We start from the raw sequence: 16,465 nt of genomic DNA, 5'->3' as shown, positions 1-16,465 counted from the left end.
CTCAACATAAACACTTCCAAATTGAAATAATTCAAATTGTTGAAAAGTGTTAACTAAAAACATCCAGTATGGTAGTAATTGCTGCTGGAGGAGATTTTAGTGATAAGGACTATCTCAAACGATTTTGTTTCTTACCTATTTCACTTAACATAATTAATCACCTCAAGATGCATCCATTTTGTCCCAAAAGTTACTATTTCATTCTCCATGACAAGGAAAATAAGGGGGGGGAAATGAAGCTCAAACTACTCAAGATTTAGCAAAAAAAAAAAAAAAAAGTGTACAATTGATGATATATATTAACTTTTAGCGTCCACATTGACTTTTCAATGGTATATGAACCACTGAAAGATGCTCCAAAATACATAAACTGGCCAGATCAGCATCACATATTTGAGTTGAATTTGATTACAAGAATAAAGATGTTTTGAAGCACAAACTGTAAATGTTGCCAGCACAATTCATTCCTAAGTAGGGACATGGTTATCTGGGCACCATGACTACTTCTTAAAGGTGGCTAAGAATAGCCATTCTACCAAATGACCACTGGGAGGCACACCTAACCCATGGCACTCATCCAAAATTAAATTATAAAGGGGAAAAATACACAATTTATGTGTGATGCTAGTTTTACTTTTTACCTTTTATTGTTGTCTGGCAATTGAAAACTAGCTCCAAAAATGTTAACATAAAAGATTGCTGTATATTATATGAACTGCCTAAAGTTTTATGTTTAGCACATAAATAATAAAAACATCAAGGGTTTATAGTCAGAATCTCTTCCTATCATTTATATTTTCATTCAGTCATCTCAAAGTTATTGCTTAGGAAAAAAAATAAATTTATTTACAAATTCTATGAATTCCCTTGAAATTATGTAAGCACTAATTTGCTCTTTAATATTTTGTTTATGAAAAAATTTCAACTTATCCTTTCAGTAAGATATTTCAGTAACATGAGGGTCGACATTAAAGCAATGTTGTATTTTAGTATTTCATATTATTAATCAGAATCATCTGTCAACACTGTAAGTGTGTGCTGTGCCACACAAATTTAAACAAACCTAACAAATGAATAAACATAAACACAATAAACATCACATGAAAAGTGGTGCTAGAGAAAATATCAATATGCTTTTAAAGTTATATGCAAATGCTCAAATGAAGAAAAATTTTTAAATAATATTAAGAAATAAATACAAAGAACAAATGCTAAACTTAAACTCCAGAGCAAATTTAAAGGGGTCAGAAACATCTGTACCAACCTGCCTTTTGCTGTTTCCTGAAGTAGCTCTTTTGTGACTCAATGACCTTGAAAACCTCAGTGGGACAGAATCCTTCTGAGAGATAGCAGTAAAAGTATATCTTTTTTTTAATATTTTATATAATTCTTACATCATTTTTCATTTTTACACAATGTATGCATTTTCATTTTGGTTATATTCCCCATACAATTGCACCCCTCCTTCCTTATTTTGACCCTAATCCTTCCTCTCCTCCCCGCCACCATAGTGAGTCTCTAGTTTATAGTTGCTTGTTGATTTTGATTTTTACTTTGTATTAATTAGTAAAAGTATCTCTTTAAAGGTGTCCTTTTCAATCCATGTGCCATTTCAATACATTAAAAAGGTAAAAATCCAGTGACTCCCATTCCACAACTAGCTACAGAATAAAAGATCACCAAATAAACAGTCCCCAAAACCCAAACATAGATCTATGTTTTGTTCAGTCCTTTAGAGAGGGCAGCAGGGCCTCCCTGGTGGCGCAGCAGTTGAGCACTGGGTTGTGAAGCTGCCCACAACCTCTGCAGTGTGGGTTCAATCCCCGGCCACCGGTGAGGGTCCCACATGGAGCGCAGACCTCTCCTGCTGCCCGCTGCTCCCCTCAGCAGTGTACTTCGTCCATCTGCCTGTTCTGCTCCCTGCTCTGGCTCTGGTGAATTCTCTCACCCTCCAGCACTGCTGACTGTACCCAGTGCTTGTATAAATAAATAAATGTTTTTTTAAAAAAGAAAAAAGAAATTCAAGGAAAAAATAAAGTTTAGAAAGGGCAGCAAAGTGAAAGAAAGTAGAAAACAGGACCCATTCCACATTGGTAACCCTCAAAGGACCCACAGACTTTGCATATGACAGTACTTAGTCCAGATTTACCAGGGAGTCCAAGGACCTGCTCTACAGCACCCAGGGAAAACACCCTTCCCCAGTTAAACAGCCAGGAGTAAAACAGGGTGTAGCAACACACCTAGGAGTCAGCAGGTGTGAGTAAACAAGGCAAGTTCAAAGAAGTCTCTTTAACTCATTCCTTGCCAATATAGACAAAAGACTACAAGATAGGATCAAATCACTGCTTCAATACCGGAGCACTTTTAGTAGGACTACTGTTTAAACTCCCTGAACATTCTCTTCTGCCAGTGAATGAGAAAAGATGTTCAAAGACTCAAATGCACACCTTGACTCAGAAAACTACAGGGCAAAGCATTCACAAGCATAATGAATTAGGAGAATGGAACACTTCTCATTTATCCACAAAGAGGGGTGTTTATATGTCCTTTCAAGAGGCACTGACAGCATCTTCACTTTATCTCAGTCTAATTGAACTGAGGCTGAGTGTGAGGAGAGATCATGAAAATATGACATATGAGAAAACAGCAAACTAGGTATCTAGTGAGTACTGAATATTATCAATATTCATGTCATAATATTCATAATGGTATAATTACTAGACCCCCACAAAACACAATGCTTTAACACATATATAAGTCGAACCCAAGAAGATAGTACATTCAAGGTAATATTTTTTTTAAGATTTTATTTATTTATGCATACAAGAGCTGGGGTACAGGTCAGAGATGTGGGGGGTGAGAGGATTCACCAGAGACAGAGTGAGCAACAAAACAGGCAGACAGACTGAAATACACTGCTGAGGGGAGCAGTGGGCGAGACAGGAGAGGTCTGCTTCACCATGTGGTTTCTCCCTGGCCCGCTGGGGATCGAACTTGTGATGCAGAGCCTGCGGATTGCTTCACAGGGCTGTGTTTAACCCCTTGCGCCACCAGGGAGGCCTCAAGGTTATATTTTTTATTTAGTTAGTAATACTAAGAGCTTAATATATTTTAGCAAAAGGCATGTCTTTTTTTTTTTAACACATACATACCAATCATTAAAAAAACTCCACTGCTGAACATTATACCAGAATCTCTAGGTACAGGAAATTTAAAGATGACAATATTTAACAAATACATATTGCAGTGCTTTTCAAAGTGTTAGTCTAGTCTCCAGTGAAGTACAGAAATAGAGTAAGCTTTTAGAAACTCTTAAATAACTTGGCAGAATAAATTATGTTTTTTACTCTAGTTACAGATGAAATCAAGGCAAGTAAAAACACTAGTGAATTTGTCCCAGTAGTTAATTTGCATTGTACAAAAGTATTGGTCTGCCACAAATTGGAAAAAGAAAACAAATCTACTTCTTCACCAAGGTAGTTTGAGAGACAGTAATCTATTATATTAATTGAAGATAGACTACTTTTACTTAAGACTGCTTTCACCTAACAGAGAACCAACCCCATGGATAAGGAGACAACCTGGATGTTGTTACCCAATCTGAAAATTCCCACTTATATAGAATATTTCTTGCTTTGAAAGTACTTAGAATTACTTTACTGAATACTAAGAAAAAAAGACAAAAAATATAACCACATTATAGGACATGGAACAAAGCTCTTATAGCTGGAAAATGTTACTGGTCCACAATATCAAAAAAGGTTTTAATTTTTTTCTCCTCAACATTGTTCTGAGGACACAGACAAGACTATTCCCCAAAGACACCAGCAAGCAGTCTCCACAGTGATCCTTTGCCCTGCTTGGACCCTAACCTAAACATACAAACTCTTTTAAATTGCTATTCCTTTCAACCTGTCCTCTACAAAGAGCAAAAACAGAAATATTTCGCAAGATCATCACCAAAAGAGAACAGGTATGACATCATTCTTGGTAAAAACAAAATAATATGACAAATAATATGATACTGCTTATATCAGGATGAGCACCAAAGATATGAAAAAGCCTTTCTCTTCACTGGTCACCTACACAGAAACACACTTCCCTCCAACTCTATATTCTGCTCCATTATGCCTGAAATTTGCTTATACCCTCACAGTCTCAGGCAACCAGCACACACAGAGGGAAGTGGATATCAAATATTTGTATTTTGTAATCTATTTGGAGATGTCTAAATTTATTATAGTACACAGAGGAAATGACAGGACCTAAATCTCATGAGGATAACTGAGATGTACAATAATGGAGACCAATAAAGAAATTCAGACAAAATGCAGCTCAGCACTTAGGAAAGCTCAGATTTAAATAATAATAATAATAATAATAAAGTTGCTCTGCAGGGTGCCAGAGATAATATGAGAACAATTTCAGATTTTCACAGTTTGGTAAAATTTCAATTAAGAAAACTGAGGATCAGGGACCTCCCTGGTGGCAGAGCGGGTTGAGCACAGCACTGTGAGGCTGTCTGCGGCCTCTGCAGGACCGGTTCGATTCCCAGCTGGCCAGGGAGATTCCCACATGGCGCTGCGGACCTCTCCTGTCATGCCGGCTGCCCTCCTCAGCAGTGCTTTCGGTCTGTCTTCCTATTCTGCTCTGCACTCTATCTCTGGTGAATCCTCTCACCCTCCCGCGCCTCTGGCCTGTACCCCAGCTATTGTATAAATAAAAAACAAATCTTAAAAAAATAAAAGAAAAAGAAAACAGGATCAGATACTAAAAGTGAATAAACACCATGATAGTTTTTGCACTCTGAATCTTTCCTTAATGGCACAAATGTAGAAAAGGGACAAACAGGGCAAATTTTTGTGCCAAAAGTAGATCTAGAATATTCTGAATCTCAGAAAAAACAAACCTACTCAAAGAGCTCAAAACAATCCACACAATGCCATTTTGAACAAATCTGGGTAAATACTGGTAAGTGGAATTGTACTGGTATGAAAAGAAACTTCCTCAGTGCTCTGCACTAACTCTGATAATTAAAGGATAATGAGAAAAATTTTACCTGATTAGGTATAATTCTTTTTTGCTATCATTTGAATTATTACCTCTTAATCCAAATTTCCCTCTATAAAAAAATAATTTTTCAAATTCACAGTAACAGTAGAAAATTTGCACTTTGGAGTAAATTTTCCCCATTACATAGGCTGATGATGGCAGAGCCAGTAAAGCCAAGGTTTCAAAGTTTAGAGAGCCTAAAGACCGTGGAAGGGATTAAAAAATACAGGCACCCAGGCATAGTTCACAGAGATCTTAGTTCATTAGATTAGGAATCTATACTGTAAACATGCAGCCAGGAGATTTTCATTAAAAAGAGCATTTTTAAGAGGGATCTTATTGTTTAGGAGATATGTAATTCTTTTTCTCCCAAAAGCAAAACAGGTGTTAAGATCCTTATTAAGAGTAGTTGCCAGAAATAGTTGAAAACATTCCAGGATTACATCAGAATCAAATTTCAGAGTCATGAAAATAAATCGTACAACTCACTACACACAATCTCTCATTGAGAACAATGAACATTATAATACCTGTGAATTTGGGTGTTTGATGATATGGATTATTACATTTTTTTACATTTGCAACTGAAAACAGATCCTTTAATCTGGAAAACTCATTCAAAACAAAAATTATATTTACTTATTTACATTTGAGTATTTTTCTTACAAATAAAACAATAAATTAAAAGCTATTTCAATCTGAGGCACATTGCATTCTCTAAGTTTTTCAATTTGAAAACTAAATTAGAACTACATGATACAAACTACCTAAAACATATTTCACTTATTAAAGTTTTAATTAATATTTTATTTAATTAATATTTTAATATTTTATTAATATTTTATATAATTCTTGCATATATAGAAGAAAATATAGGTGAAACACTACATGACATGCACCTCAAAGACATCTTTACAGACACATCACCCAAAGCAGTGATAGTGAAGGCAAAGATAAACAGCTGGGACTACATCAAATTAAAGAGCTTCTGCACAGCAAAAGAGACAATAACAAAAACAAAGAGAAACCCCACCAACTGGGAGAACATTTTTGCACACAACACTAATGATAAAGGACTGAGCACAAAAATCTACAAAGAGCTGATGAGATTCTACAAAAACAAAGAAAATAATCCAGTCAAAAAATGGGCAGAAGAACTAAAAAGAAATTTCTCCAAAGAGGAAATGCAAATGGCCAACAGACATGAAAAAATGTTCAACATCACTTGTAATCAGGGAAATGCAAATCAAAACTACAAAGAGATACTATCTTACACCAGTGAGAACTTATTAAAGTTTAAACCTTTATTCTCAAGTTAAAGGATTCATTTTAATTGTATAGTAAGTGTAATAAAAGGCCCTAGAAAATGTAGACTTATCATGATCTGATTTGCATAATACAAAATCTGAAACATGATTTTTTCCCCTACCATCATGCCTTGTGTCCCTTTGTCCATTTTCCTCATTTTTCTCCCCTTCCTCTTAAACCTCAGAGTCCTCAGAAAATGTACTGATGTCCACTAGTTTCTGCAAGTGTTTTACACATTGTTTAATTATCTGCTGTATGAATATCAAGTATTTGTTTTTTCATTCAGACTCCCTTTGATGCACATAATTCTCCCAAATTCCCTTTCTTCTGATGAAAATGGCTATATCTTGTCCTTTCTTATGATAGTGTAATACTCCAGTGTATATATCACATGTTCTTATCCAGTTGTCTATCAATGGACATTTAGGCTGCTTCCATGAGCTAGCCATTTTAAGTAAGGCTGCTGAGAACACTGTGTAGCATATGGGGGTTTTAGTCAATGATTTCATATTCTGTGGATCTATGACCAAGAGGGGGATTTTAACTATAAATCCAGATAATACTCCTTAATTGTTCACCAATTTATATTCCCAACAGCGCAACTGGGCTCCTTTGTCTCAACATCCTCTCTGACACTAGTTCAAAGTTTTTTTTTAATGTGTGCCTTTATAGTGGACATGATAGGATAGTTACCTTGTTGTGATTTTAACCTACATCTTTCTTATTAGAATCAGTGATGAATATTTTTTCATGTCTTGGCATATGAAATCCTCTCTGGTGAATTATCTGTTCACATCTGCTAACCATTTATTAATTGGAAATGTGGAGGTGATTTGGGTGCAACATCTGCCATCCCATTCATCACAGGGTTGATTCAGCAGCTCTGGCTGGCTAGACAAGTGTCCCCTTCCCCTCCATGTATGCCCCTCCTGAAGCTGCATGTCAGCTGAAGAGGAAGGTAAGACCATTCTTCAGTCAAGGGTGTATGATTAGCTGAGCTCCCCTGCCGAAATCTCTAAACAAGTTCTCAATGCCCATTCATTAACTGGATTACTTGTTTTTCTCCTGTTGAATATTACCTTTCTTAATTGAAAGTCTATTTTCTCAGATATAAGTATAGGTGTCTTGATTTTCTTGTTGTTGTGGCCATTTGCTTACATGACTGTCTTCCAATCTCAATTCTTAGTCTGTGTTTGTCATTGTTAGTAAGGTGAGCTTCTTGTAAATAGCAGAAGGCTGGGCTTTGTTTTGAAATCCATTCAGCCACTTTACATCTTCTGACTAGTGCATTCAAGCCACTTATGTTTAACAGGATTATTTCCATGTGAGTGCTCATTGCCATTTTGTTAAACGTCCATTTTTTTTGTTTGTTTGTTTTTTGATTTGGTTTGTCTTTCTGCTGTTGTTGAGAGTTTCCAGTTATGTAAAAATAAGTTATTAAGTATCCTGTGATTTTAATATGCCAGAAGATCATATTGTTTGTCTTTTCCTTCATTTCGTTGGGTGATCTAATAGTTAACTGTGTTCAAAGAAGAATGTATTACTTTCAGCTGATGAGTAAAATTACCCAAAACCAGAAAAATATCAACTACCTTAATCTAGCTGATCTTTAATGAACACTCTATCCAACTGCAGAGGGCACAATATTTTCAAGTACACATGGAACATCCACAGCTTCTGGCATAGTATCCTGGATCATGCAATCAGTCTTAAATCATGTTAAAAGGTTTTTACAAATCATATTGCTGAACATCTACATCTCAACATTCTACCTACTCAAAATGCAAACTCTACTTAAAATGTTTTCTACTGACTGGGAACACAGAAGAATGAAAAACAGTAACCTGTACTTTATGAAATTGTATGATGCCATGCATGACGCTGAATTTTAATGAGTCCATTTAGCTCAATGTTGTCAGAAGCAATGAGACTGTGTAGTCCTACCAATCCTACTCATACAACAAGTCATTTCAAATAATACAACAGAGATAGTCAAAGATCACAGAGGCAATCTTATAAGCTGGTTCTTATTTGCTGCAATAAAAGGCACAAAACAAAGTGTAAAGGAGGACGGTAAAATTTAAGGGAAACCTAAATTTGTACATAATCCAAAAATACAGAGATGCAAACCTCAACTTTCTTCAGAATAATGTAAACATCCAAAATAAGTACAATTAAGAGTCCATAAACACATAAGATGAAGTATTATACAGGTGTGTTGGCATATCTATGTTTAATGGACATGAGAAAATACTTATAATCAACTCAAAGGGGAGAAAGAAAGGCTACGACACACTACCTCTTTTTTATTTATTTTTTAAATATATTTTAATATTTCTTTATACAAGCACTGGGTACAGTCGGAAGTGCGGGAGAGGGAGAGGATTCACCAGAGCCAGAGTGGAGAACAGAACAGGCAGACCTACGAAATACACTGCTGAGGGGAGCAGCGGGCAGCAGGAGAGGTCTATGCGCCATGTGTGACCCTCCTCCTGTGGCCGGGGAGCAGCCAGGGATCGAACCAGTGCCGCAGAGGCTGCGGGCAGCTTCACAGCCCAGCGCTTAACCGCTGTGCCACGGGGGAGGCCCACTACCTCTTTTTTAAAAGAAAGTGTGTGTCTACACTAGAAATGAAAGAAGGGTCAGAAGACAAAATTCCTTCAAATAATAACAGTGATGGGCTTTGACCAGCAAATGAGATCACTGGTAATTATTTCCTTCTTTAATGTTTCTTATTGTTATGAGAAGTTGTATTACTTTTGTAGAGGGAAAAAAAAAAAAACAAAGAAGAGAAGGGAGGAGGAGAGGGGAGAGGCAGGTGGGGCGGGCAGATACACATCAATATATTATTTCATCTATTTCTACTACTCTGGCTGGGAAAGGGCACCTGTACAGTATTGGGTACCGGAAATTTTTATTTTCCTTAGAAAACAAGATATCTGCCATTCTGTGCCAGGCACTATGCTAATTGCCAGGAATGTAGGAGTGAATAAGATCTAACAGCTGCGCTCATGCAGCTCACAAAAGAGCAGTGGGAGGTGAGGCAAAGGGTCAGTAATCAGAGAGCTCCCCCAGAGGAACCAGGGCAGGTGTCCAGATGATTTTACCATCTTCCACCCCCATGATGTAAGAACCGTGATTTAACCTATGCTTTGCTGTGACACAGTCATGAAAAGACAATTATTTGTGTGGCTGTGAACTCTTCTGTAGTTTCCTTGCAAGTCAAACCCAAATTCTTTACAACAAATTTGCTGACTTCTATACACTGAGCCAAATATTCTGCCACTGATTCTTAAGGTATTGAGTCATTTCTCCTCCTCCCCTCCAAAAGCACAGAGAAATGGTGAATGAAGGTGGGCAATCACACTCACCGTGCCATAATCACATTCACACTGAAGAATGGTGCTGCAGTGCAAAAGCACACTGAGAGCAATGATGGGGCCAAGGATAGCTTTCTGCAAGCAAAGCATACATGAGGTAGGATGCCTAGGATTCACTCACTCATTTTGTAGCAAAGGAGAGCACTGAGCAGATCAGCTGCTGCGACAACCAAAATAAGGCTCAGAAATCAGAGACCTTATATATCACAAACTGAAACACAATGAATATAATGATGGGCCTAAGTTGTCAAAAATATGTGATGTTTGGTTAAAATAAGGCAGAAAGCCCTTTAAAGATATTTCCATTTAAAAAGTTGTAATTTTAAAATTCTAAAACTCATCATTCAAGTTCCAGGTTTCAAGAAAATCATTACACCCTCAAGTTCAGGGTAGTAAAGATTCATGATTCATATTACAAAACAAATATACCAGAATAGATGGCCTAAATGTTCTTTTAAGTATGTGCATCTGAAACAGAAAGGGAAGTATTCTCGCCCATCCCCACCACCCAAGTTTTCACAAAATATATTCAAAGCAGTTGCCCCTGGACTTGAACTCACTCTGTCCTTATCATCTGCTACGTCACAGAGGATGTCGTCAAGGTCAAGTATTCCTCCATCTCCATGTTCCAATCGATGCACCTGTATCCAATAGTTTGGATCCTACACAAGACAACAGCAAAACAGAATATAGCAAGTCAGCATCACCAAAAAGGCAAGGGCAAGCAACACTTTAAACTGTGATAATATCCTGTCCAAAAGAAGGAATCAATCGCATCAGCAACAGTGCAATTGATTGAAAATTCAGATAGTTCCGTATCTTTGCTCTTGAGCCAGTTTTCCTTTCCTTTTATGATGGAGTCATGCACACTCTTTCCTTTGGCACAGGAACTGATACAATTATAGCAGGAATTGCAGAAAACCATCAGAGCCTACTACTTAAGAATTATTGATTTTTCTAAAGTATGATAGTTTCCCACAGTCCAATATGAATACGTTTAAACCCTCTCAATTCAACCTTGAGAGATATTCTAATAAGCAAGCAACGTATAATTTTGTGTCTAAAAAACTTACGTCATACTCTATCTGAAAAAAAAAATGGGGTTCTGTGTCTTGGTGGCTCAAAGTAATTCCTACACATAGATCTCAATATAGTCACAGAAAAGTATGTTGACATTACCTTAAGTGAACAAAGCAATCTGAGAACAATTTGAGTGGTCTGAGTCTACGTTCATGAAGGCAAAATTACATGTATTTATATATGTGCATATAAAAATACCTCACAATATACACAAAAAAATCTGCAACGATTATCTCTCAGGAATGAGATTGAGGATGAAGAATGACAAAACATAAATTTTTTTAAAAGATTTTATTTATTTTTGCATAGAAGAACTTAGGTGTAGGCCACAGGTGTGGGGGGGGCGGTGAGAGGATTCATCAGAGACAGAGTGGGGAATAGAAGAGATGGATTTACTGAAATACACTACTAAGGGGAGCAGCAGGTGAGAGAGGAGAGGTCTGCTACACCACATGTGGGTCAGCTCCTGGGCCAGGGATGGAACTCCACAAAGGGCCATAGTGGTGAAAGCGCTGGGACTTAATCCCTAGGCCACCAAGAAGGCCCCAAAAGACTTCATTTTAAATTGCATACATAGATACACAGGGTATATACATATACACTAATATACATACATACACACACTATAACATCAAATCATGTTTTTAAATTATTTGAAAAGATAATATAGCTATTTATTTAATGAAATTGTACTGATTTAGCATTGGTTGACAAAACTACATAATTTGGGGAGTACATTTTCACAGCTCATTACATGTATATAACTCACCACACCACCTGCCAAACTTCTAGTGTCATTCACACTATCAAAGTGACCCTCTCCACCCATTCCTACAACCCAGCCTTCCCCTTCCCCTGTGCTAAACATTTTTTCTCAGTCTGAGTTATTTTTATTGTATTTTGTTTGTTAGCTTGTTTAGTTATATATTATACACGAGTTAAGTCACCGGTAAGTCCAGTTTCTGACTTACTTTGCTTAGTATAATCACCTCAAGTTCCACCCAGACAACATGCTTGGTGTTAAACTTCCATATTCATTCTCATTTGTAAACTGAAATGAAAATAAACTCAATTGTATGTTTTGTGCTTAGCTACTGAATTATCCACAAAAGAATTACTAATAAAAAGTTCAAGTTAAAACTCCATTTTTCTGATCTAAACAGTGAGATTTGGTACAGTCTTACAGGAAAGGCTGGAAGGGAGGAGTAAAAAATTAATGACAGTTAAGCTACAGATTCCTGGATCCTCCCAGGGTTGAAGCCAGGGAGTCCACATTCTTATGAAGCCTTCCAGGAAACTTTCTAACAACGTCATGCTTAAGATCACTGAAATGGAACTTATTAAAAAAAAAAAAAATTTTTTTCCAATCCTTGTCACTTTTTAACCAATACAGAAAGTAGTCTGGACACTAATTTTCAAAGTTAATAAACATTACCATAAAGAAAACTATGTAGGGCCTCCCTAATGGTGCAAGGGGTTACGTCTCAGCATTGTGAAGCTATCCGCATCCACAGCAGGAATCCACTGCAGTGTAAGTTCGATCCCTGGCCAGGGAGCTGACCCCACATGGCCCAGCAGACCTCTCCTGTCTCACATGCTGCTCCCCTCAGCAATGCATTTCAGTCAATCTGCCTGTTCTGCTCCCCACTCTGTCTCCGATGAATCCTCTAACCCCCTCCCCACATATGCACACCTCAGGCCTACACCTCAGCCAGCTCTTGTATGCATAAAATAAATCTTTTTAAAAAAATTTAAAAAAGAAAGCTATGCAAATAATCTCTATTTACTCTGTACCTTCATGTAGTCTATCTGGACCTCTTTAAAAGGAGGTTCAGTACTCAAATCAATTGTTAACCCAGTGCATGGAGAGTACATTTGCAAAACACACACACAATACACAGCATGACACTCACATACACACAACACCCTCTACCAGCGCCCTACCCTGTCCTCCTCTTTCAAAGGACATTACTCTGCCAGATTCCCTGAATACCAGTTCATGCTGGGAGTCCTTCGGAAACCTGCTGCTGGGAGGCCAGCAAGGGGTCCAAAATTGTCATTTCTGTATATATATATATTTTTTTTGAGCCATCAAAGAACAAAGTCCCACCACAAACTATACTCCTAGTCTTTCTTACCAAATGGTATTAACTCTCTAAGGGAAATCAAGAATAACTAATATCCTGAGGAAGAATAAAGAAAGGTGTTCTTCTCCTAACAATTATTCCCTAGCCACTTAGAAGAGTTCCATCCTGTTCTTCTCTTCTGCCCTACTCCAACGGATAACTTAATCATCTTAAATGTCAACTTTCATTTCTAATACTGTTATGCACACAGCAGACTTCAAGCTTATGTGCTTTATAAAAAAATGTCCTTTAAGTTTCTTAATCTTCACTCTCCATATGAGATCACAAAGCACAGTTTTTAAATAACATCTAGAAGTACTTCCTGGAAATAAACTCCTATCTAAAGATTTTCTCAACCTCTTAACTTTGTACTTCAGAATTTACCATGGTCCAATCTTTTTTTCCATCACTTCCTCTTCCATAGTCAGTATCAGGCCTGCATAATAATTGTATCCTCCAGTACAAAGTCTGAGCCTTCCTCTCCTCCAAGGCTAACCCTTGCCATCTACGAAGACTCCTCATCATCAGGAGTCTAGCTAGATCTAGCCCCATGTTAAAGTTTCTTAAAACTCTAAGACTATGAAAACTAGCACTCAGGTGTCAACTTTAAAGCTTTAGAAGATGTTAATGCTTTGTTTTTACATCTATTAAAATAATTATAAAACATTCTGTTGACACTATATTAGCCTCTAGTTACTATACCAATTTTCTGATCTTCTTTACAGCAACAGTTTTTAAAGATTTGTCTATTTCGTTGTCTCAAGTTATCTTCTCCAATAACCCGATTCCAATCAGGTCTCCTCCTCACCAAACTCCCAAAAATGTCCATCAAGGTCCCATCAGCCTCCATGTGCCAAATGCAAAAGTCTGTTCTTAAAAATTATCTTCCTTGGTCTATCAACAGAATTGATACACTAATGCTCCTTGAAATATTTTATAAATTTGGTTTATTAACCTTCCACTTTCTTCTCAAGGATGGTCTAATTTGCAGACTCAGTTATTGATTCCTGAGGCTAGAGGGGCCTGATTCAATGGCCAGACATGACAAGTAGCCACAACACATGCCAAAGCACATATAAGGCTGGCACTTACTAAGTGTCACTCTGTGATGCATGCTAAATGAAAACAACCAATTGAAGAGAAAGAACTGAGAGCAAAATCATCAGCAAACCCAACAGAGCATACCATACTTACGAAAAAAAAATCAGGTCTGAGCAGGGCGCATTAAAATGACTTCCTCCCACAAGAGCTAAAAACCAAGAAGGATATTTTTGCCATCAAGAAATACAACTCCTTGGAACAGTAGTCTCTTGGGAGATTTTAACTGGCAGCTTACATCAACACAATTCTCTTCAATAGCAGAGGACTCTTCAAGGCAATCACAAACTATCCATCAGGGAAAAAACTGTTTCCAGAAGAGTTGGAGCACACTTGTTGGTTCTGCTTTGTAGTCATTTGCATTTAAAAGTTTGAAATAATAACCATTCCTGTCCTGGTTTGAGAAACTTAATATATAATTGAACTCAATATAACTCAATATAATTGAACAAAATTTTGCTATTAGCCATTTTTTTAACACCAATAACCACTGATTCTATAATAAGTATATCTGCCATTGGGTTAAAAAAAAATACATGACTCAAAAAAAAAAAAAATAGGAAGAGAATCTCACATGTGTACATTTAAAATAACCAAAGATTTGAACATTTAAAATAATTTTACATTACGACATCAAAAACTCATCACACATGAGCAAAAACCAATAAACAAAGTTCAGCCATCAAATGGCTAGAGAGAGGGCAAGAGAGAGCAAATATCAGATGAGGCAAGGATCCCCATGAAAAGGTTCAAGCCCAGAGAAAAATCGTATGAGGAATCATGTGATTTTTTTTTTAAATAACCAGAGCTCACAGTTACCTAGAGTAGGAAGAAAAGAGTGGTAGGAACTTGTCCAGCTGAGAATGGAAGTATGGGTGATTTGATAATGTGCAAGTTGTAAGGAATGCTGATGGCCACTCCATCCCCAGACACATTAAGTAAAAGTTGTACACAAGAAATTGTATTAAAAGACTGACTCCTATTTTACTTTAAAGAAATTTCACATACTCCATAAAAAAACCTCATCACATTATACAAAACTATAATAAGCTTTTGTGGGTTGTGGTCTACATAATATACAGCCTTTGCATATTTTATGTTTTATGTCCATGCAAGTTTCAAAAAAAGTATCTGCAATTAAAGAGTGCCCTAACTCTTGCATTAGCCATGGCATATAATAATGATCTATAACCTGTCAAATTTTCAAATGAGAATATACATGTAAACATAAGAAATCAACATAAGAAATCAAAGCTTATAGTCAATCTGTGTAACCCACGAGAGAGAATGACTAATACTAACAGCCCCCACTTTTCCACCCCAAGTCACATCCAACACTCATATCAACAACAGCATCAGAGCAGACCACAAAGTTGCTGCCTCCCAAGAAGGGTGATGGCTTCATTTAATAAGTCAACCAAAAAAAGAAAAAAAAAGAAACAGCATGAAATTAAAGGTAAATTCCAACTTCAAGGACATAACTTTCTGGCATTTTGTTTTTTGCAGAACTAGCACATAGGGCCTCCCCGGTGGCGCAGCGGTTGAGCGCTGGGTTGCGAAGCTGCCTGCAACCTCTGCAGCCGGTTCGATCCCCGGCTGCTCCCCGGCCACCAGAGGAGGGTCCCACATGGCGCGCAGACCTCTCCTGCCGCCCGCTGCTCCCCTCAGCAGTGTCCTTCGGTCCTTCTGCCTGCTCTGCTCCCCGCTCTGGCTCTGGTGAATTCTCTCACCCTCCCGCACTTCTGACTGTACCCAGTGCATGTATAAACCAAACAAACAAACAAATAATAAATAAATAAATAAGACATGCCTCTAGAAAATTAAAAAAAAAAAAAAAAAACAAAAAAAAAAAAAACAGAACTAGCACATAACCTCTCACAGGGTCACACGTTAGCCTAGCAGTGTGGTAAATCAGTCCATTATTGACACATAGCTCTGACAAAACTTTCAGAGCAACACAGAGATCACTTTAGTCATGAATGCCATCGTAATACTTCCACCCTTCCATATAGAGTCAATGAACCCAGATCACAGAGCTGGCCTGGGACAAAGCCCAAGGCATGAATGATAATGATAGTAACCATCAGAAATATTTGCATTGCTTTACAATTTTTAAAATGCATTCATGTGCATTACCTAATGTTTGGGAGGGTTTGTACTCCCTATTTTCAGATGAGCAAATTAGACTGAAAGACCCTAAGTTACAGACACAAGGTGACAACTAATAATTATTGCCACCCAGGTCTCTAACCTAGGTCTGCTGGTTCCATTTCAGCCCTTTCTTGGACCCAGCACTGGTGGCTGTCAAACAAAAGTGTCCAGATTACTTGCCTTCTTCCTGCAGCTCCTACTCTCAATCTCCTCCCATTAGTTATTTTTTCTATTATTTTGCAAAATGGGAAGGTCCATGAAATGTTTCTT

The 16,465-nt window shown here is 37.3% G+C and overlaps 1 protein-coding gene across 21 annotated transcripts in view; it reads right to left on the bottom strand.

The window, feature by feature from the left end:
* The window catches only part of PARD3 (par-3 family cell polarity regulator), a 592,143-nt gene that overhangs the window by 484,614 nt on the left and 91,064 nt on the right, over positions 1-16,465 (bottom strand). For all 21 annotated transcript variants that reach the window (XM_054695018.1, XM_054695006.1, XM_054695015.1 and 18 more), the window contains exon 2: positions 10,301-10,402. In XM_054695018.1, coding sequence (XP_054550993.1) covers positions 10,301-10,402 — 102 coding nt within the window. The remainder of the gene's footprint in view (positions 1-10,300; positions 10,403-16,465) is intronic.

This window comes from Talpa occidentalis, unplaced genomic scaffold (assembly GCF_014898055.3).
Source record: "Talpa occidentalis isolate TD23 unplaced genomic scaffold, MPIMG_talOcc4v2.1 talOcc4.14, whole genome shotgun sequence".
Classification (NCBI taxonomy): domain Eukaryota; kingdom Metazoa; phylum Chordata; class Mammalia; order Eulipotyphla; family Talpidae; genus Talpa; species Talpa occidentalis.
This window is presented reverse-complemented; position numbering and strand designations above follow the sequence as displayed.